This window comes from Branchiostoma lanceolatum, chromosome 3 (genome assembly GCF_035083965.1).
Source record: "Branchiostoma lanceolatum isolate klBraLanc5 chromosome 3, klBraLanc5.hap2, whole genome shotgun sequence".
Classification (NCBI taxonomy): Eukaryota; Metazoa; Chordata; class Leptocardii; order Amphioxiformes; family Branchiostomatidae; genus Branchiostoma; species Branchiostoma lanceolatum.
The window spans coordinates 10,449,336-10,471,222 of NC_089724.1; the positions used below are offsets into that span (position 1 = coordinate 10,449,336).

Here is a 21,887-nt window from a genome sequence, read left to right on the forward strand (position 1 = left end):
CCGTACAGTACCAGTACTATGTACCCAGTCTCCGTGAAAGAGAAAAATTATAAAGGCAGATATTGATCATTCATGAGTTAATTATAAACTGTGTAAGACAACGAGCTGTCCGAGAAAAGATTGTACGATTATGTTACATTTTCCGTCTAAGGAATGGATCACGAAACAGACTACCACAGATCTAGACCTCTGGATTGGCGCCAGCGACATGCAAGTTTGGATCGACGGCACAAACATGACAGAGAGGTCAGTGAATATCTTATCAATATATAAATATTGTAGATAAGGTTTCGGGGTATCACAACGTATGGAATTTGATAAAACTTGATATTATTTGTTTGGTCAACAAACCTGAACAGTATTTCGTTGATGTGAATATAGCTAAAGATATATTGATCTTACTACCTCACGGCAGATAGGCAGTTGTCTTCTTCTGGAATCGTTGAGATGTGGATGTGAGTGTCATATAACGATGTGTACTGAAGGAATATCTACTAGCTTTATCTGATGTATTGTGTTGATTTTGACAGCAGTGTAACACCCTACCATCATGGCCAGTGTATCGCGCTCGGTAATGGTGGGTTGAAGGGGAAGAACTGTGGAGACAAGACGATTTACATGTGTGAACGTCTAACAGGTAAGGAAATATTATGAGAACAGTACAGAACCGTTCTTCCTATACCTAGCCCTCTACATCCGGCTCACATGTTTATTAGAAACATATTTGGCAACCAGATTGATTCAGGTGGGTCTTACATACGAAAAAACAGTTTCATATTTCAGAGCAAAAACATCTAGCCTATACTGCACAATATTTATGTTCTAGGCTAAAAGCCATGGTTTTCCTCGGCGCTGATTGACTGTTCGGTACAGAGCGTAAGGCTCAGGACTTTGCCCCTGGGTTTTTAAATGAGGTACCCCTCTGGGCGAAACCAAATTATAACGGTCGTGCGGCCTAAATTTTTATTCATTGATGATATTTTGTTTTTAAGATCCGGCTCCATACAGACATCTTGGGTGCTGGGCGGACCCTGACGGACTGGCCATGCCATCCCTGGAGGGACATGACGTCAGCCTGGACGGAAACTACAAACTCCGCGTCGACGCAGTGGACAAGTGCTACCAGGCTGCCCAAAGGAACACGTACCGTGTGTTCGGTCTCCAAGATGGCGGCCTCTGCGGCTCCTCTGACGTCGCACACCTGACGTATCAGACCTATGGACGGTCAACTGTCTGTCAAGTCGACGGTGAAGGCGGGGTGGGAGCGAAGCAAGTCTATAAAGACATAGGTTAGTGCAACAAATATTCTTTGGTGCAGTGCAATGTGTTTCACAATGGTCTCTATAGTATTGAAGATGACAGTACTTACATTACAGCATTGCCATCATTTTTACTCCAAGTTGACACCTCTAAACGATAGCAATGCAATTGTATTTTTAAGGTGGCTCCCCCGCTGACTGTGACTTTGACATCAACATCTGTCAGTACACGCAAGTTACCACGACTGACAACATAGACTGGCAACAAACTCCAGGTCCGACAGTGTCAGCATCGACTGGCCCTTCAGCTGACAGCACCACCGGATTCGGTAAGATAAACTACGCACAAAAAGTTTGGAAACTTAACTTTGGTCGATCATATCTCCGTTGTTTTTTGATCAATTTCAATGATTTATATATTATTGAAAAGCTTGTGTGATTTTCTTTCCTATGATACCAAACTTATCATGATTGTAAATTAATGGAACGAACACCAGACCTACTTATGCGAGCGGGTCACATAAAAAAAGTGCCCAAATTACCCTACTAATGTCAAACGCTCAATTCAGTATTTTTTCTTCTGTTGGTATCACGTGGCTTGTGTAGGAGGGTAATATGAAACTTGAATCAACAAAACACATTGATATGAAAGCCAAGGTTAGTCTTCATCCAAACTAACAAAAAAATGCGTAAAGGAGCCTCAGTTATGATGAAGGTGGCTTCATACTGAGTACACACGCCATGCGCTGTCACCACAGTCCGGTTCATCCTCCTCATAATTGCCACCAATTTTGTTACGCGGTCCCTGGCTATTCTTCCACAAGGAGTCGTCGCAGGTCGACCAGTGTTGTTCTGTTGATCATTCTTGCATGCACATCTCGCCCAAGCTGATCAGTGAGTCTGAGACTGTGTTCAATTGTGTTGAGATCTGGGCTGCAGGAGGGCCATTTTACCCTCTGTATTCCTGCCTACTGGAGGTGGTCTGAAATGGCTCTCATTCTGTATGAACGTGCACTATCATCTTGCAGAATGGCACCCAGTCTCATATTGCAGAGGTAAGGATCTAGGAAATGTGACTGGATGGAGAAAGGTGTCTCCATATCTTGACACATCGAGGTTGCTTAGGGTGATTAGCCTGTTTTTTTCCTGTGGAAGTTAACGTTGTACTGCCCCACACTACGACACTGACTCCAACAAAACAACAGTCAGCGTAGGGTTCTCCTCGTTGCCCACACTTTCATTTACCCATCCAACATCTGAATAAATCTACCCTTATCTGTAGCTGTGAACATAACATTCCTCCACACACTGTGACTGTTCCATTCACGATGTGGACAACACCACCACAAATGGGTTTGGCGCTGCGCTAAGTGTTTGACACTAGCATGGAAATTTGGGCACTTTTTTTCTACAACCCTCTCGCGTAAGCAGGCCTGCTGCTCGCTCCATGAGATTGCAATTATAATGAGTTGGGTATCATAGGAAAGGAAATTACACAGGCTTTCCAACGGTATATAATGCATTGAAATTGATCAAGAAACAACGGAAATATGATCAACCAAAGTAGAGTTTCCAAACTTTTTGTGCGTAGTTTATAAATGTTCCCTTTTTTACTTCCCATTTCCCACTTTGAGACTGGTCAAAGTAACGCATTAAGGTCTACAGCTCAGAATAACATTATTCAATAAGAAAGGCATTGTGATATATTGTATGTTGTGATATATTGTATCATTACGTTTGTCCAAATTGCAGTCCAGTATGATAGTGAAAAAAATACAACACAAGACGTGTTAAGGTGGTGTTTTAAGTCATTCTTATGCCCAACTAACAAAATCTCCCCTATCTTTTAGGATCGTACCTCTACATTGAGGCATCGGATGCTGTATTGAACGAAGTCGCTCGACTTGAGTCAGGAACGGTGATCCCGGATGTAGCCCATGTGAAGAGCTGTCTCTCCTGGCGCTACCACATGTACGGCTCTGGCACAGGCACTCTGAGAGTTCTCGTCAAGCAGGGAACTACATACAGGGTAGAGTGGCAGCAGTCTGGGGACCAAGGCAACCAGTGGCACACCATGGTGGCCACCTTACGTACCATTGCTCCTTTACAGGTAAATATAGGTCAAGGTAAACTAGCCTTAAGTTAGCTTACTAATTACAATAGGCAAGTTTTGCCCACTCAGTATGATTGCTGCAGGTTAAATACATGTTGCCTTTATTGCAGCTTTTAAAATTACAAATTCAAACATTTTGTTCCAGCCCATTTGGTTTTAAAATGCACTGACCTCTATGTTAGATGCAAGTTGTAGGACAGCGCTGTGTAAGGTACATAGTAACAATAAAATGTACAAAACTAGAGTTCCTCGACCCCATACCTTCGCCAATTGATGTTAACCTTTTCGAGTGGCATATCATAAATGTTTTCCATTCATTATGCAAATAAAGACCTCATTTGCATGAATTATGTCAGTTGATAATCTTCTATATCCAAATAACACAAGTTGTTCAAAGTATGAATGTCTTATCTTAGCAAGAAAGGATGTTGTAGCATTTCCTCAAATTATGTATATGAGGCCCTCATTTGCATGATTTATGTCTGATAATATCCACATCTACTAGTACTTAACTTCCAAATGCAGCAAGAATAAAATGTACATCATTTGCCACTATGGAGTTATAGTATTTTGGCATTAATTATGCAATACGGTATTCATTTGCAAAATTAAAATCTATCAATATTCCTCGCTTTCTCCGTTACATACGTCACATGTTTGAGAGTCCTATAATAGAATGCAGCGGATTTAAAAACTTTCCTCATTGATTATGCAAATTAGATCCTGATTTGCATAATAAGCATACGATCTTGTCAATCATCACTTAAGCTATCTACATACCAAATATCATGGCGATCCGTCAACCCCTTCTTAAGTTATTCCCTTTCAAAGTTTAAAACAAAATCGGCTCCTGCAGTTCCTCAAAAGCCGCCAGGCGGCCCAAACCTATACAACTCCAAAGAACTATCTACCACTAAAAAATCATGACCATAGCATGTCCAGAACACTAGATATCAAACCGGAAATCTAATCATTTCGAGGTCTCAAGAAGACCTACCCACATACCAAGTATCAAGACAATCCATCCAGGCATTCATGGGTCATCGTGAGACACACACACACACACACACACACACACACACACACACACACACACGAACGAACGAAAACATAACCTTCTCGGCGAAGGTAATAACTGAACAGTCTGCTGATCATTACGATTACTCCCCACCACAGATTGTGTTCGAGGGTACCCGAGGGAGTAGTGACTTGGGCGACATCGCCCTTGATGACGTGACGTTGACAGCTGGAGCTTGTAAAGGTAAGGAGTTATTTCCATTGTATGCTAGCTATAGTTGCATGTAATTAACGCAGCTTAGTCTATGACATCTTGCCTGCCCAATTTAAGCATTCTTAAGCTTACCCATTCAATCAGAGGAGTTTAAAAGTCTCACAGGAACACAATCACTGGATTCTGATGTGTGGTCGACGATCTTTAGTCTTTTACATGTCGGCTAGCAGTACACATGTATTATTCGGTGAGAGTATTATATCATATACCTATCTTCATACAGGTTGCCATGAGGTCCCTACCCAACTGGAGTTCTGTAAAGCCGTCAATCAATACTCCAGCATCTTTTTGCCAAACGTTTACGGCCACACTACGATGGACGAAGTGCTGGCTTCAAATGAGTACAAAGCGACACTTTCTCTCAACAACGACCGCAACGCGACGTGTCATCCTGGCGGACTGGCGTTTGCGTGTTTTCTACTGGCACCGATGTGTATTGATGTCGAGTAAGTTTTGAACAGTGCAGTTGCAATACTATGCGCTTAACGACGACGCCAGTTCAGGATTCTTGCGTTTTCGAATTATTCAGACACTGATAATTGAAATTGAAAAGTTATGCATTAGACATGACGTTTGATATCATGCCTCTCAAGACATCTAACTCTCTCCTCAGAACTGTACTGCATACTACGAGGAAGATGTGTTGGTCTTGGTGTCAGGAGATTGTGGACACGAACCAAAACTGCCCCACGATGGATACAAAAGCAAAGGCCATGTTTCTGGATGGGCGTTGTCATGGTCTCCCCAACACTGACTGTTTTCAGACGGAAAGAACCCCGAGCAAAGGTAGATACCTTATCAAGTACTGGATTTTATTTTCATTTATTGGTTTAACTGTTCAGCACGCACAGCCAGGGCTGCCCAACTACATTAGTGCTATTACAAGGGGCTAGCCCTGCTAACAAAGAAAAGACATTACAATGGGATTTTGACACGGACAGCATAACAAGCTACTGGATGTGTTATCTAGTAGATGTACCTATGAGTATACGTGAGGCTTATAAGAATAAGATAGCTTTCATCAACAGATATACGTTTATTCCTGCTCCAGAGGCCGCACTTGGCTACAGCCAGTTCCAAGGAGTGTGGTACAAGGTGTTCGGAGAGAGGAAGACATACGCAGATTCCCTGCAGATGTGCAGAAAAGACGGAGGCACACTGGCCATGCCTAAATCTGCTCCCATCAATCTGGTCTTGATCAACCTCATCAAAGACACTGTATCGGAGCCGGATGAAGCCTACAGGTAAAACAACACAAATTATAGATGATTACAAAGATGAGAAACCCGGATCATACATCCTGCCTACCTTTATTGATTTCTTGTTTCATTTGAAACATTCATCAGTTATGTAATATTTTAGTGTGATTCAAAAATTATGTTTTGTAGTAGTGACTAACCATTGTCAAAATTACCCATGGAAAGAAACATACTAGGAAATACTATCTAAACTTGTCTTAACTTTATTTGCATATCAATTCATAGCTCGTGGTTAAAACATGAAGATCTGGCTCAGTGTCACTGACGAACAGTAGTGGATGCTACTTGAAACCTCTGACCGTTGTGTCATAAAAACGTTATTTTTGTTGCATTAGGTTTGGACTGTCGGAACCTTCGGATGAGAGCGGTCCATGGGTGTGGGCAGATGGAGAACTTCTCGGCGTCTACAGCAACTGGATAGTCTCGGACACAGGCATCAGGGGCTGCGCCAGTTACGTCAACGCGACCAAAATCATCACCGCTGTGCAGCCCAGGTGGTCCGCTACGTGGTCTGCGTCCCCATGCCATACTTTGGCCAGATTCATTTGCCAGGTAGAAATGACGGGTGAGTTGATGTGTAACTTGCTTGGAACATCCTCCAGTTTAATTCCGGACTTCCAATTTAATTCCGGACTGACCTCCCATATCTCAGCAACCTTACATCTACTTGGGCTAATATTGTAAACTACATATACCTAAGTATGATGTAAGAAATACGTAACCGCCATTAATGACCCCCTGGGGATTAGCCCAAATCTGCAGAAATCTGCAGATTTCTGTGACCTTGAGCACGAAGTCTGCAGAAATCTGGGACTTGAGCCAGAAATCTGGGACTTGAGCGAGAAATCGGGGACTTGAGCCAGAAATCATAGGGATTTTGTATGTCAGGCTCAAGGTCATAGATTTCTGGCTCAAGTCCCAGATTTCTGCAGATTTCTGGCTCAAGGTCACAGAAATCTGCAGATTTCTGCAGATTTGGGCTCATCCCCAGGGGGTCATTGATGGCGGTTACATATTTCTTACATCATTTTTATGTTTAAGTTAGTTTACAATATTAGCCCAAGGTTGCTGAGATATGGGAGGTCAGTCCAGAATAAAACTGGAAGTCCGGAATTAAACTGGAGAGTGTTTTGGATATCTAATGTTGTCCGAAATTCAGCCAATTGAAGAGGTGTTGCAAATCGTCGTGTCAAAGGAACGTGTTACATCTTCTAAACTTTTGCACGTAACAAGACCTCGATGATAATAGTAATTACACCAAGATACAAAAATACATGTATCTCTTTTTCCTTTGTTAACCAGATTGCTTTTACGGACATGGCCACAACTACAGCGGAACGTGGGAGATTACAGAGAGGGGAGAGAGATGTGTGAGCTGGGAAACTGTGAAGGACGAGGTATGGCTGAAAACGTATTTCTTGTAGTCTTTTTATGTCAACGGTTGCGAATTCTACATATGTACCACAACTAATATGATTTTGTACATAGCAATGCAAGGTTAACAAGAGTTCTACGACCTCATACCTTCGCCAAATGATTTTAACCGAAATATGACTGATGTATTAGGAGTGTTTCTCGTCAATTATAAATCATACCAGTTGATCGTCTTCACCCAAATACATGTAACATAAGTTGTCCAAGGTATGAGCTTAACAAAGAATGTTATGCTAACATTTATCAATTATGCAAATGAGGTCCTTATTAGCATAATTGATTCAATGGTGTTCACAATCGCACAACTTCCAAATGCCACAAGTATGAAAGTGCCGTCTGTCATTTACTAGTATGGAATTATACTTTATAGTAGTTTCTCATTAATCATGCAAATTAGGCCTACATTTGCATATTTTCTATCTATCAACATTCCTATCTTCCTCGGTTACAAATGTCACATATTTGAATAGTCATATCATGGAACACAGCGAGTTTTTCAAATTGTCTCATTAATTATGCAAATAAGAATCTGATTTGCATAATTATCATCCAATCCTACAAAGTATCACGTAAGCTATCTACATACCAAAAATCATGACCATCCATCAAGCCCATCTTGAGTTCTAATGTTTTCTCATTAGTTATGCAAATGAGGTCTTCATTTGCGTAGTTGATATCTATATATATTACATCCACCCTTCATCAAATACTTCTTCAGCAATACATATCCATACTCTCACCTCTCAAATAAACGTACCGGTACGTTTATTTTTTTTCGCCTAAACATCCGCCCGGTACTTTCTTATTTTAGACGGTACGTTTATTATTTTTCCAAAAATCAGGACTTTGCTAACCAGAAATCCCTCTAAAATCGAAATTTTTGTTTTTTCTGCCCATATTTCCCCTGTATTTTTGCTAGTAATTCGCTATATTTCGGCCTAGCGGCGTTGATTTCCCCACCGCTATGACCGGCGGCGGCCTTTGTGAAATCCTTGCGGCACTCGTCATATATCGGTCGATCTCGCTATGACGTTACAAAGTTAACGTTGTTTTGGGGGGAAAATAAGACGCAACACTGACATTTCAAAATACAATTGTCATGTAAATAACTTTGACAGTCTCTATTTACATCGTAAACCAAAGCATGCTGATCAAAAAACGTGTCGAGTAGTAAACGTTAGACTTGCACAGGGAAGAATTCGATGACCGCTATCGGTAGCGCGGCGGAAGAATAATTCGTTCACAGAAGATACATTACACGTAAAAACGACAATTATAACTTAAGTTCCCTTTTCATATGTATTTTGAGGCCGCAAAATCTAAGAACGGTACAAAACGAGCGGTAAGTTGAAGTTAAGTTGAAGTTAACAACAGCAGGTTTTGCCATCGAAACATGGCGGCGGCAACATCAGGCGTGCTTACAGTAAAACTAGCAGCATATTGCACAATACAGATTACGATCTGTAAAATGATACCGTAAACGCGTGAAAAATATCATACTTTGCGGCAACGATGGACACAGAAATCTATCTATATTTTAGGAGGGTTTGGATTTTTGAATAACCTTAAGATTTTCCAAATTTAGCGGTAAAGGGCCGTTTCTATTGTCAACATGCAATCGGTAATTTCTTCGTATTTGCGGCCTGAGACGCTGTGCTACTTTTACAGTCGAGCTCTGTTCAATATTGTGGGCTCAACCGCGGGAACTCGAAATCCGAGCGCCTCACAAAAACTTTGTTCTCAACGCTATATATGGAGCAAAAGTTCATGGACATAACCCTTTTTTGGTGTTCATATCTTTTTTTTAGGGGGATAATGTCTTTAGAAAATATGATTAGGAACAATTTAGATATCTGATGATTTTGATTATATGTCGGTAATGATAAAAGTAATGATAAAAGATAATGAAATTCATGTTACAACAATTTTCCTTGATCACTTGCTGCAAGTTCCTAGTAGAAAATGCATATACACTGTATCATGTACATTTTCACTTGTTGAATTTGAAGCACCATGGCCCCCGGTTAGGGGTCATAGCGGGGAACCTATGCCTAATTTTTCAACATTATTATTATATTTTATCTAAGTGGCGAGGAAGATCATCATGATTTGAGCAAGCGTACAGTTATTCTGTTCAATATTCATATACTTAATAGGTATGGTCCTCAGGCATAATTGAATAGATGCAACCTACCTGCTTATTATCTTATTTCCTTCGGACAGTTGTGTGGACACAGTTTACCTCGACTGTCAATTTTGACATTTTCCGGGAGGTACTTTTATTTCAGGGGGTACTTATATTAGATTTTGAAGATTTTTCCGGGGGGTACTTATATTCCAGGGGGTACTTCTATTTGAGAGGTGAGAGTACTCTTAGTGCACAGTTCCTCACAGCCTCCATGTACACCATACCTCTTCCTTCCCAGATATAACATAGTTAACTCACCTACCCTGAACAGCGTCCTATTCCCATACTGTGACACACGAGTACCGATTGTAACCTTCGTCGACGAAGTTTCGTCGAGAAGGTTATTCGATGATGCTCGTCTGTGTGTCTGTTAGTGAACAGAATAAGTCGAGAACGCCTGGATGGTTTGTTGTCGTAGTTGGTGTGTCGGTGTGTATGTGGGAAATCTCAAGATGATTAGATTTTGGGCGAAGTGTTTTGCATAATTAACGAGAAAAGTGTATAAATGTGTTATATTGTATGCTGAAGTATGTGTACGTGTTGGCTGTGTTGTTCCAAGGCGTCATGGATAGGGCTAGGGGTCCTGAGGGGTCATCTTGAAGGCAGGAAACGTCAGTTACACAAATTGGCTGTCAGCCAGCTGTAGGCATTGGTAAGGTAGTCTCCAAGCAGACCTATGGGTTGGCTATAGCAGGGGCAGGTTTTGCTTCAGACTTTGAAAGGGAATTACTCAAGAAGGGCTTGGTGGATGGTCATAAATTTTTGTAAGTACATAGCTTGAGTGCTGATACTTATTATGCAAATCAGTATCTAATTTGCATAATTAATGAAAGTTTATACATCCATCAATTTCCATGATAGGACTCTCAAACATGTGACATATGTAACTGAGGAAGAGAGAAATATTAATAGATATCAGCTTTGCAAATGAGAACCTCATTGACATAATTAATGAGAAAAACTATAACTCGAGATGGTCTTGATGGATAGTCATGATTTTTGGTATGTAGATAGCTTACGTGATGCTTTGTATGATTGGATGATAATTATGCAAATCAAATTCTAACTCGCATGATTAATGAGGCAATTTTAAAAATCTGCTGTGTTCCATGATATGACTATTCAAATATGTGACATTTGTAACTAAGGAAGAGAGGAATGTTGATAGATAGGAAATATGCAAATGTGGGCCTAATTAGCATAATTAATGAGAAACTACTATAATTCCATACTAGTAAATGACGGCAATTTCATACTTGTGGCATTAGGAAGTTGTGTGAATGTGAACACCATTGAATCAAATTATGCTAATAAGGAGGGAGCTTATTTGCATAATTGATGATAAATGTTAGCATAACCTTCTTTGTTAAGCTCATAGTCATAACAAGGAGGTTTGGACATCTTATGTTATTTGGATGAAGAGGATCAACTGGTATGATTGATGATTGATGAAAAACACTCCTAATACGTCAGTCATAAAGGTCAAAATCATTTGACGAAGGTATGAGGTCGTAGAACTCTTGTTCTTCCTGATGTAAGGCAGTGTATATCCAATTTTGGTCTGCTTCCACCAAATTCCACACAACTTTCTGCTGCTACCTTTTCCATACCACTTCCGACAGCTGACTGACAAGCAAATTTGCCCCAGCAGCTTGTTTCCTGCCTCCCACATGACAAATACCCAACCCTGCCACTTATCCTTGACCCCTCAAAACAACACCGGCAACACGTCCCAGCCAGAACACAATGCTCTAGCATACAATATAACACATTCTTACACTTTTCTCGTTAATTATGCAAAGCACTTCGCCCAAAATCTAATCATCTTGAGATTTCCCACATACACACCGACACACCAACTACGACAACAAACCATCCAGGCGTTCTCGACTTATTCTGTTCACTAACAGACACACAGACAAGCATCAACGAATTACCTTCTTGACGAAGGTAATTACTTTTATAGTCAAATAAGTCCAATGTCACAACAGTATGGTTCGAAAGCTATTTTTTTCTGAACCGTTTGAACACGCGGCAGGTGCCACTGTTATCGGAATCCGTCCGTGACATTGTGGATGGTGACCCCATGACCGAGTATAACCTGGAAGAGAACTACTGTCGGCATCTGACAAGTCCGCGAGCCAACGTGTTCAGCGCGGCAGACAAACCTTTATGTTTTGTACGTAACAGGACCGACCAACTACACCCACAATACTGCGGTCTACTCGACTGTTATGGTAAGTCTTATACTATTAGTTAAAACGTACTGTAGAAAAGCTGTAACTTTTGTGTTAGAATAAAGTTTACAGGGTAAGCTCCGCACTATGTTAAAAATGCAGTTCCAGATCAAGCTGCTAGGGGGCCAAAACCCACACCAGTTCTTGCTTATATCACAAGCTTTCTGCCACGAAAAAAAAGACCATAGCACGTCCAGGTCAAAAGATACAAAAAAACGGAAATTCTGCTGCAATACCAAGGTCACATACCAGAGGGACCAAAATCAAGTATGACCTTTGTCTTTCCAACACCTATTTACATATCAAATATCATCGTAATCCATCCAGAGGTTCTTGAGTTATGCTGACTACAAAAATCCGGAAACACACACACAATCACACACACACACACACACACACACACACACACACACACACACACACACACACACACACACACACAATCACACAACCAAACACACAAACACAGACACAACCACAGACACACCCAAATCAATATCTCTATTTTTCATGTAGAGAATTACAGACTCAGATAAAGGTTTATCTTAATCTATATACAGTATAAGACAATGTAATTATTGCTCGATATCATTTGAACCCATAGCGACATGCATATCAACTTCAGGTTGCTAATATATGTCTATCAAATTCTCAAACAAACAAGAAAATTCATTTCAGAAATTCTTGCATATTGCTTGGAATTTCAATCATCTTTTTGCCCATACAAGAGATTCTATACACTCAGGTACATGATTGAATTCTGTGTACCCAATTACAACTCTATTTTCCACTGACTTGATACCTTATAGTGATGGGAAAGCAGGCAGGACCAACATGTGAAGTGAACATGACGGGACAGGACGGGAAGTTTTCCCATATGCAAAGATCTGAGATGAGTAGAGACCACTGTCAGTGGAACATTGAGGTAGTTCTAAATGTTTATCCATATAGATGATATAGTATACGTTTAAACTTTTAGCATGATAATGTACAGTATATTTTGTATGTTTTGGATATAAGGCAATAAAATATTAACCTAACCAATAAGGAAGCTTACTTTTTCTTCAAGTGATGATACCTACTGGGGAGTTTCAATGATTTAATGAGCATGAGCATGATTGCTAGCAACGCCATCTCTATGCACATCATCCACATCAACCATAATGTTGTACACTGGTGTATTCTCTCTGTCTCTAATAGGTATTTGAGGGTCATCACGTAAATTTGCATTTCAACACGTTTGAACTGAGTCCCGGCGAGTCCGGGTTCTGCCAAGGAGGCCGGGTACACGTCATGGATGGTTCCTGGCCCGCCGGCAAGTCTGACATCATTGGTAAGTGTCCAGAAAACACTGTTTTATATTCTAGCAGACTAAGAAACTGCACTGAAAAATGGGCCTCAATTAAGAATGCGTAAAGCTTGGTCCCATTGTTCAGAATTAATATTCTGACTCATACAATCATCCCTCAATCCCATAAATAGCGTGAAAAGAAATTATTTTTTCCGAATTTATTGATAAAGGTATGATTTTACAATTGGGAGTTGAGTTGAATGGTGGCCAGATATGGATACATGCCATTATTGATTATATAGGTACTTGTTGCTGTGACGTCACTGTTGTATTCTTGTTCACTTCAGGCACATACTGCGGCCACGACATGCCCGACATCACGTCCAGGAGCCGGCGGCTGACCGTGGTTTTCGAGGGGGCGATGCGGAATACATCCGACACATTTGATGCTGTTTATACTGCAGAGAACACAGGTCTCATCCAAGCTTCGTTATTAGTACCATTCGCGTATCAATATTTTTGTTGAATCCTATACTAAGACTCTAAATTTTAGTCATGGTACCCCAACGACCCAGAAAGAGGTCAATGATTAACACCAGAAATCTTCAAAGTTTGTAAAGCTCAGTATCTCAAATAAAGCAGGAATGGCCTTTGGTTACCTGTACTATTCAGAAACAGCTACAATACTCAGCTCCACCTCTAAGGAAAGGAGTCAGGATCTTGTCTAAATACTGATAGAGATGCAAAATCATAATAATTCAGACTTTTAAGAACTTTGAAGGTTTGTCATTCTTTCCAGTATGTTGATGCTGATACTTCTGAGAATGCATTTCATTGACAACTTGACGTTTTATTTGTAGAGTCTACTGAGTGTAACGCATCCCATTTCGTGTGCGATAATGGGCACACCTGTGTTCCATTTGACCAACTGTGCAACGGTGATGTCCAATGCTGGGATGGCAAGGATGCTGAAGTTTGCGGTCAGTACATACACTACCTATCATTTTTCATAGCTGAGATACATATCATTTATCATTCATTTATCTAGCATTACTGTTTGTGCTGTGTGCGATTGTATAGGAAACAGAGTAGAGTATTGTTAGCTTCCTTCATACAGGTATGATGTCCATCTTCTGTGTTTCAAATAATTCCACGGCCAGCCAAGGTATTGCTAAGTTGATACATATGCCATAGTTTACTTAAAGCCCCTATATCACTGGACCCGCGACACGTTGGCGACTTCGCTTACGACCAAGCGACTTGACAGCGCGCTCAACGAATTTCATCGATAAAAAGCAATTTTTTTACGATTAGTGTGTTTTGTTGTCTTTTGTTGACTTTTACGTTTTGCATGATATTCCCATTATAAAGTCAAGGGCAACACAAATCCAATTTAGGACGCAGCGAGGTCGCCAATGCAACGCGTCGAGGGTCCAGTTAGATAGGGGCTTTAGTTTTTGGATCGGATGCCATGTTTGTTGTCTTTGTTCAGGTTGCCAGGCAGTCCCTAACAGCATTAAGGAGATGTGCCCTACCTCTGCATACGCCACCTTCCCAAACTACCACAGTCACCTGAACTTCGACGCTATTCTCCAATGGAGAAAGTACGACACGGCCAGGACACTTTCACAGAAACGATGTCATGAGCAGGTGCTGCCAGTTAGCTTCCACATGACTCTCGTTCACATCTTTTCAGTCTAGCAAAGGACTAACCATACTATACTGGAGATAGATATTTCAGTGTAGAGAACAACAGTATCTCAATCAGTACCGGGGTAGGCGTTACTTAAAATCCACAATCACTAATCCAGCGGCGATACATACTTTTTCAAAGCTTTATTCACTAAATACATAAACATAAATCAAATAGAGAGTCTATACAATACTACATGTGAGGAAAGGTTAAAAATGTTATAGAAATGTAAATGTAACAAAAACTTCTAAGGGATAATTGTCGCGTAGTCAATAAATTGGCATATTTCATTTTTTTTAAAGTATTGAAAATTGGTTTTGATTTCTTGTACAAAACAGGCATAAATAACGTATTTGTATATGCGACGAGGATACAAAGTAGTAGATCATGTTCTCCACATACAGCCTTTGTACAGCCTGTGTGCCGTCGTCTTGTTTAATGCACATGGTGCTTCCTGCTTATCTTTAAAAAAATCCTTTTAAAAACATATTTCCTTTTCTGTTTTTTAATGGTAGATTGGTGAGTTTTTGTGCTACATGGTTGTCAGCCCATGTTCGGGAAGCAAGTATGCCCCCTGCCGGTCGTGGTGCGAGGAACTGAAGCTAAACTGTGCTCATGAGCCTGAGTGGACAGCCGTCCTCCCAGAATGTTCAGCGTTTGCTTCCCAGTACTGTTATCCCGGGCCTATATCACAAGGTCAGCAGCATCTAAACAATGACATTGACGCGCTTTGATTTAGCATAGCTGTTTAGTTTCTTTGTTTCTGCCATACATGTAAGATTGAGTTTAATCGCGCTTCTAACCCAGGCTATGTACATATTGAATGCAGATATTGTGATAAGATTGCAAGGCGACGATTGTTTATGTTTGACCCTACAAAACCGTAAATGCAGAAATGTTCGCGGTGGTTTTATGTTCGTGGTTCAGCGCGAACTTAAAACCACCGTGAAACTTTTTTTTTGCACACCTATGACTGAAGCGCTACTATTGTTTCAAACGCGAACTATAAAAAAAAACGTGAACAATCCATTTTCTCCCTACCGCGAAATGAAAACCACGCGAACTTAATTGCATTTACAGTAACCCATAGCATGATGTATATTACCTATCATTACCATCAGGTTGCTACCGAGGAAAAGGACTCAACTATAGAGGAACTGTGAGCGTGACAGTCACGGGACGCCCCTGCCTTCAGTGGAACACGCGAGCGTATGAGGTTGAGGCCTACAAATGGGCCAACCTGGAGGAGAACTACTGCCGCAACCCTGACGAAGCCGAGAGGCCCTGGTGTAATGTACAGACTACGGGCAACTGGGAGTATTGTGATATCCCTCCTTGTGACAGTAAGATCACTGCATACGTTAGATGTTAATAGTGGAGGACAAAGTGTGTGTTTTTCAATGCATCGTCTTTCTTTGTATTTCAAAATGATTTCAAGTAAGGGTCCAGATTTGTCGACTGAAAATTAAGGAAAAAGGGCGAAGAGAAGGACCATCCTCAAATTTTTCAATGTGTGTACGTGTGAATGTATGAAAGTTTTGAATGCGTGTGTGTGAGTGTGTGTGTGTGTGAATGTGCTGTTGTGTACGGTTCGAAGCAAACAAGGACGATCTTGCTATCTTACTAAATCGAAGTTGTAACCGATTATTGACCTTGAAGGCATCATGAAGTACATTTGGTCGTCAGTCGATTCGAACTTTCCTTTAAGTTATTGTTCCTTTCCTAACAGTCAGACCCTTAGCTATACAATCGTAACATGTTCTATCGGCGATCTTTTATCCGTAGACAAAGTCTGTAAGGATCGTGGTGTCCACCGACGCGCGCTTCGTGAGCCTGTCCGGACCTTCTACTGGCCGGGGGAGAAGGTGACGTACAGCTGTGAGGGAGGGTACACCCTTCGCGGGGCTCCGGAGATCGAGTGCAACCACCAGGCTGAATGGGAACTGGACTTACCCACCTGCACAGGTAAGCTTAAACTGACATTTTAGCTTGGAAGTTCATCTGTGTTAGTAGAAATCATTCTGAAACACGTTTTAACTGTAATTTCCAATACAAAAATTGGACTTACCCAATTTTTCGACTGTACAACACCAGTCTTTGTCAAGAAATCACTCTTAGACAAAGACTGGTGTTGTACAGTCGAAAATTTGGGTAAGTCCAATTTTTGTGTTGGAAATTACAGTTAAAACTTGTTTCAGAATATTAAACTGACATTTGTTTTATCTCACTGACTTTTTTTAAGTGTCTTCATATCATATTTTAACATCTTTCATTTATACGAGTTCGTGGTATTGGCTATTCAGGTGTATTGGAGATTCATCTATGTTTTTACCTAACTGTGCGTTTTAGAGGATCCCAGGACAAAGCTGTTGGTTGACAAGTTTGAAAAGGGCTCCATAAGTCCGAACCTGCCCCCTCCAGGAGGGAACGGCCTAAATATCACCGTGGCTGCCAGCATCGACGACATCATTAATCTAGTGAGTTTTATGGGAGTTCAGTCAATGGGAGTTTTTTTTTTCGTGACTGGATGCCAGTAACACTTCAAAAGATACCTACTGCCGTAGATCCTCTTCCATTTACCATGATTTTTGGTGTTTGCGATCGTTTTCAGTTTTGTACCCTCTCACCAATATATCTGCACACATTAACAATTTAACTTAGATATATAAACAATAAAGTTGATGTGGATTAAATTCTATTGCACTGTAACTAATTGTATATTTTAACAGGATGAGCCAGGCGAGTCCATCACAACAGCAACCCGCATAGATCTGGTAAGGGCAGTCATAAATTCACCTATATTGGCTGTAACCACTTGTATGCAATCATTGAGCATTGAACATTGTTTGACAAAATTGCTATTGATATGCAACAAAAGGCAGCAACATATTTGTGATTTTCACTTGAAAGTTCATCTGTGTTGGTAGAAGTCATTCTGAATGGAGTTTAAACTGTAAATGCCAACACAATATATTGAACTTACCCAAATTTTCGACTGATCAGCTACAGTCTTTGTCAAGGAGTGAACAATCCACTGCTTCTGTGACGTCACGTTATGCAGATGAGACACGTGACTCGGTGAGCAGTGAATTTTATTGTGTTGCCATTTACAGTTTAAGCTCCATTCAGAATATTTGTGATTTTTTACAGTGTAATTTGGCGTATTTCATGTGTACTTAATATCGTAAAATACCAGAGGAAATAATTTCAATCAACCTGTTTTCGTCAGGCATTAGTTAGTCAAGTAGTCCATCCATATTGCTGAAAATACTTGATCTTTTCATATATTTCATTGACTACTAGTATTTCTGCTACTTGTTTCATTATTTCATTCATTTGTTTTATGAGCAGAAATGGTATGACATCAGACTGAAATGGGTAAACACCCTGTACGATCTCACAAAAGTTTTTGTGGAACATGACAAAATCTGGACACCAAAAATTAAGCTTCGCGGAAGGTAACTTGTATCCAACCTGTCATACCTACTAGATTTACACAATGGAAGGCATCATTGCATGCTAGCATGCTGATCAAATACGTAGCCACCCCTTCAGTAACGTACTTTGTCTTGTTCTACTTACGACACGCATGTGCGCTTGTTATTTTGTTGACATTTTGTTATAAATATTAAGCTTTCTCAATGACAATGAATCATTCTAATTGCGATGTATCAATTGGAGTATGTATGACAACATAATCACAACGCTTCAAAAATGGATGGCGTGAAGAACTGAAGCTTTTAAGGATACATGTATGGTAAATGCAGATTCCGCGTGGCAGTATCTAACCAGTAACACATACATGTATACACCTTTCAGCGCCGATCAGCAATTTCTTGGGTTCCCTGAGGACGACCTTGAGATGTCTCACACCGGCGAGGTGACCTGGACCATAGGTATCAAGTATTAAACACAAACTAGTCTTACCACCTCTGACCTGTACATCCTGTACTTCTTGTTCTTCCTGCCACTCAGACAAGTTTGATCTTTGTGGTCATCTTCCCACTCACTTCCGTACCTTGCCAGACTCTATTAACAACTCAGCCGGGAACAAACCTCTACTCAGGCCATCGGAAACAAAATCGGGCACACACCAAGACAAACAAATAAACAAACAAACGTACAAAGAAAGAAACCAAAAACATACACCCCATACATTGATTCAGCAAATTTGGAACGTTTCGAATTTTCAACTCTCGCTGATAAGGACAATATCTAAATGGTCTCGTTAACGATTAAGATAAGCCCTTATCTAATGCATTCCATTGAAAAGTAAATAATATAGCTGGGAGCTGGGATACGTGCCGAAAACGTGATCTCTTACACTGACAAGCCGCTTTAGCCGCTTTACCTGCTCATCTTTCTTGTACCAAACAGCAGACTTACGCCCACAGATATGTACAGTAATGCAGAAAAACGTTATCATTATCACACACCATAGAAACCATCCTCGTCACGACCTGTATCCTGGACCACTTCCTGTTCCCGTTCGACAACATGACGTGTCACGTGTGCATCAGGGGTGACTTCCGGTCCAACGAGGTCTTCGTCTGCGCTGAGATGGACGACATCGGCGATGACGTCATCACGTGCCATCAGCATAGACGCCTCAAACGTGGAGAGTGGGACGTCGTCTACAGCTTACGTGTCGACAACAATTCGGTATGAGTACCTCTTACTTTACTTAGATGGACCAACCACAGCACTGTGCTGAGGTACAGGAAACCGTAAAGATGTGATGTCGCCTTCAGAAAAGGCGGCAGAGGAGAGAAAAGTCTGTAGTCAGGAAAATTGATGTATCCAGGGGCCCCTCTTTAGTAGGACTGGAGTGAAGTGTAATAAATCAAGATGACGAAAAGAAAAGTTACTCTTGGCTAGCACATGTATCCTTACTCACTGTCTGAAAGAGATCAGTAAACAAAAGCGTGTGGATAAATCATGGAATGCATCGCTACGAAGGCACCGATTGCAAGGTGTTTACCTACAGCCAGTATCAACATCAATGCTTTTTGCTCTAGGCATGCGTGGAACTCCAGCTCCAGAGGAACTCCCTGTACCACATGTGCACCACGGTGTCCCCGTCCATCGTCCTGGTGGTGCTGATGGGAATCATGTTCTGCGTGCCCATCGACAAGGGGGACCGGCTGTCCTACGGCATGAGCATCCTGCTGTCCATGTTCGTGTCCCTGGTGGTCATCAACGACTTCCTGCCGAGAAGCGCCACCTTCCCGTTGCTGGGTAATTTGTCAAACTTGATAACTGTTTTTTTTCTCAACTTAATGATTACATAGGTGTGCGTGATTAACTTAGCTAGATTTATCTCCAAGCAGAAGGGTTTCTGACCAGCTTTCTATTTTTTTCTGACATTCCTCTTCATTAGGTTACAGAACTGTCAGAAAACTGAACAATTCTCCACCCCTCAAACATCTTAGTTGCAACATCTGCTTGGAGATTAAGATGGATGGGTACATCTAGGATACATACATACCGACAGTAAAAGATAATATAGGTATTGACACGGCTTCCTATCCAGGCATTTTGACCATCACGGCCATCATCCTGATGGGAGTGTTCATGTTGGCCACTGCCGTGGTCATCTCGCTGTCCGGTCGGGAGGGGAAGCTGCCGCCCTGGGCCAGGACGGTGTTCCTGAAGTACTGTGCCATGGCCTTGCTTCTGGGGGATCTCAGCAAGAAGTGCAGGTCAGCTACTCTCAAAACATTGAATTTCATGACCAAGTGCGAAAACGTACTTTTAGATTTAATTCACTTTAATTGTACCTTGTATCTGTCTCCTTGGAAGAAATAGTTAAAGAGTCTGGGAAAAAAAGGCTGGCTCCTTAGAAATTTCAAACGACGTCGTTAATGGTTCTCTTAACTTGAACGTTGATTTCTGGATGTTGTATACTCCAATGAAGTTCATTATTCATCCACTTTCCCAATCAACCATCATCTATTTTTGAAAAAAGATATGAGACGTAGTAAGAACTAAGATGTTACGTATGCTCCTCTACATATCTGCTGTCACTTTCTGCCAACCAGGAGGCAGGAGGAACCTCCTACACTCAACAACATCGCTCCCACCATCGCCTCACCTACAGAACGGATGCCGTCCTTTACTGTAGACAGGTTCAACCTAGAGGAGGAACCGCGCAGGCGCATGAACCTGATGAAGATCTTGGTGAGCATCAACACCGTGATGTGGCGGATCCAGAACACCCTGGCGGCCACCCAGAGCACCCTGCACAAGCTGAACACGTGGCTGGGTAAGAGTGAGGAGGGGGACAGCAGTGATCGTGAGGAGGAAAGCGAGTGGATGCTGCTGTCGCGCGTGCTGGACAGGCTGTGTTTTGTGCTGTACTTTAGCTGCATGTTCCTGACTCTTCCTGTAGCTCTGTATTCGCGTCCTAACTAGACACTGTTTGTAAGATAAGTGCAAATACTGTAAATGCATTTAAGTTCGCGTGGTTTTAATTTCGCGGTCGGGAAAAAATGGAGTGTTCGCGGTGGTTTTAAGTTCGCGTTTGAGACAATAGTAGACAGGGGGTAAGAGGGCACAAATATTCGCGGTTAGTTTTGTAAGTTCGCGGCGAAAGGTTTACCGCGCGAGAAAACCGCGAACATAAAACCACTGCGAGCATTTTTGCATTGACAGTAGATCGTTTGTTTGTCAACTCTCTCAAAATATGTTAACACTCCTTCGTGTTTGTGACTGTATGCGGAGGATGATACCCGGTATCAATTATAGTGCAGGCAAGTCTTTTGTAAACTTCATTTTAAAACAATAGTTAAAGTTTAAACGGCAGCATAAATGTTGATGAGCCTTTGTATGATGGATGCTTTCCATGGCATTTGCGTTGTATGTTCGGAAAAAGATAACATTACCCATGCAGTTGTGTTCTAAGTGTTTTGTAGTTGTTGTTTTTTTCTAAATGCATAACATTTCATGTTTAAATCATTTCGTGGAAAAAGTATAATGATGTGATAAATTGGGTTGTCAAGACAAGTACCAACATGTGTTATCGTTAAAGACATATGTAACATGTATATATTGGTTGTTGATTAATAAAATGTTGGCCTTTCGTAGCGTCTGTAATAATTACGTGAATGTGTTGCATTTTTG

At 41.2% G+C, this 21,887-nt stretch overlaps 2 protein-coding genes across 2 annotated transcripts; both read left to right on the forward strand.

Annotated features, from left to right (window-relative positions):
- The first annotated feature begins 447 nt into the window (after nt 1-447).
- On the forward strand, nt 448-12,736 carry LOC136429388 (uncharacterized). The gene is made up of 13 exons (XM_066419220.1): nt 448-455; nt 531-637; nt 993-1,289; nt 1,442-1,588; nt 3,110-3,369; nt 4,549-4,633; nt 4,887-5,109; nt 5,277-5,449; nt 5,715-5,907; nt 6,258-6,487; nt 7,225-7,319; nt 11,583-11,781; nt 12,591-12,736. Exons 1-13 carry the CDS (start codon nt 448-450, stop codon nt 12,734-12,736), a joined length of 2,163 nt encoding a protein of 720 aa, XP_066275317.1.
- Nucleotides 12,737-12,987: 251 nt separating this feature from the next.
- Nucleotides 12,988-21,850, forward strand: LOC136430164 (neuronal acetylcholine receptor subunit alpha-9-like). Its single transcript, XM_066420499.1, has 15 exons — nt 12,988-13,114; nt 13,420-13,545; nt 13,933-14,052; nt 14,565-14,722; nt 15,281-15,461; nt 15,887-16,108; nt 16,551-16,730; nt 17,115-17,242; nt 17,495-17,539; nt 18,117-18,223; nt 18,585-18,661; nt 19,207-19,427; nt 19,784-20,003; nt 20,299-20,467; nt 20,807-21,850. The coding sequence occupies exons 1-15, from the start codon at nt 13,075-13,077 to the stop codon at nt 21,177-21,179; spliced, it is 2,367 nt and encodes a 788-aa protein (XP_066276596.1). The 5' UTR covers nt 12,988-13,074; the 3' UTR covers nt 21,180-21,850.
- Nucleotides 21,851-21,887: the final 37 nt, after the last annotated feature.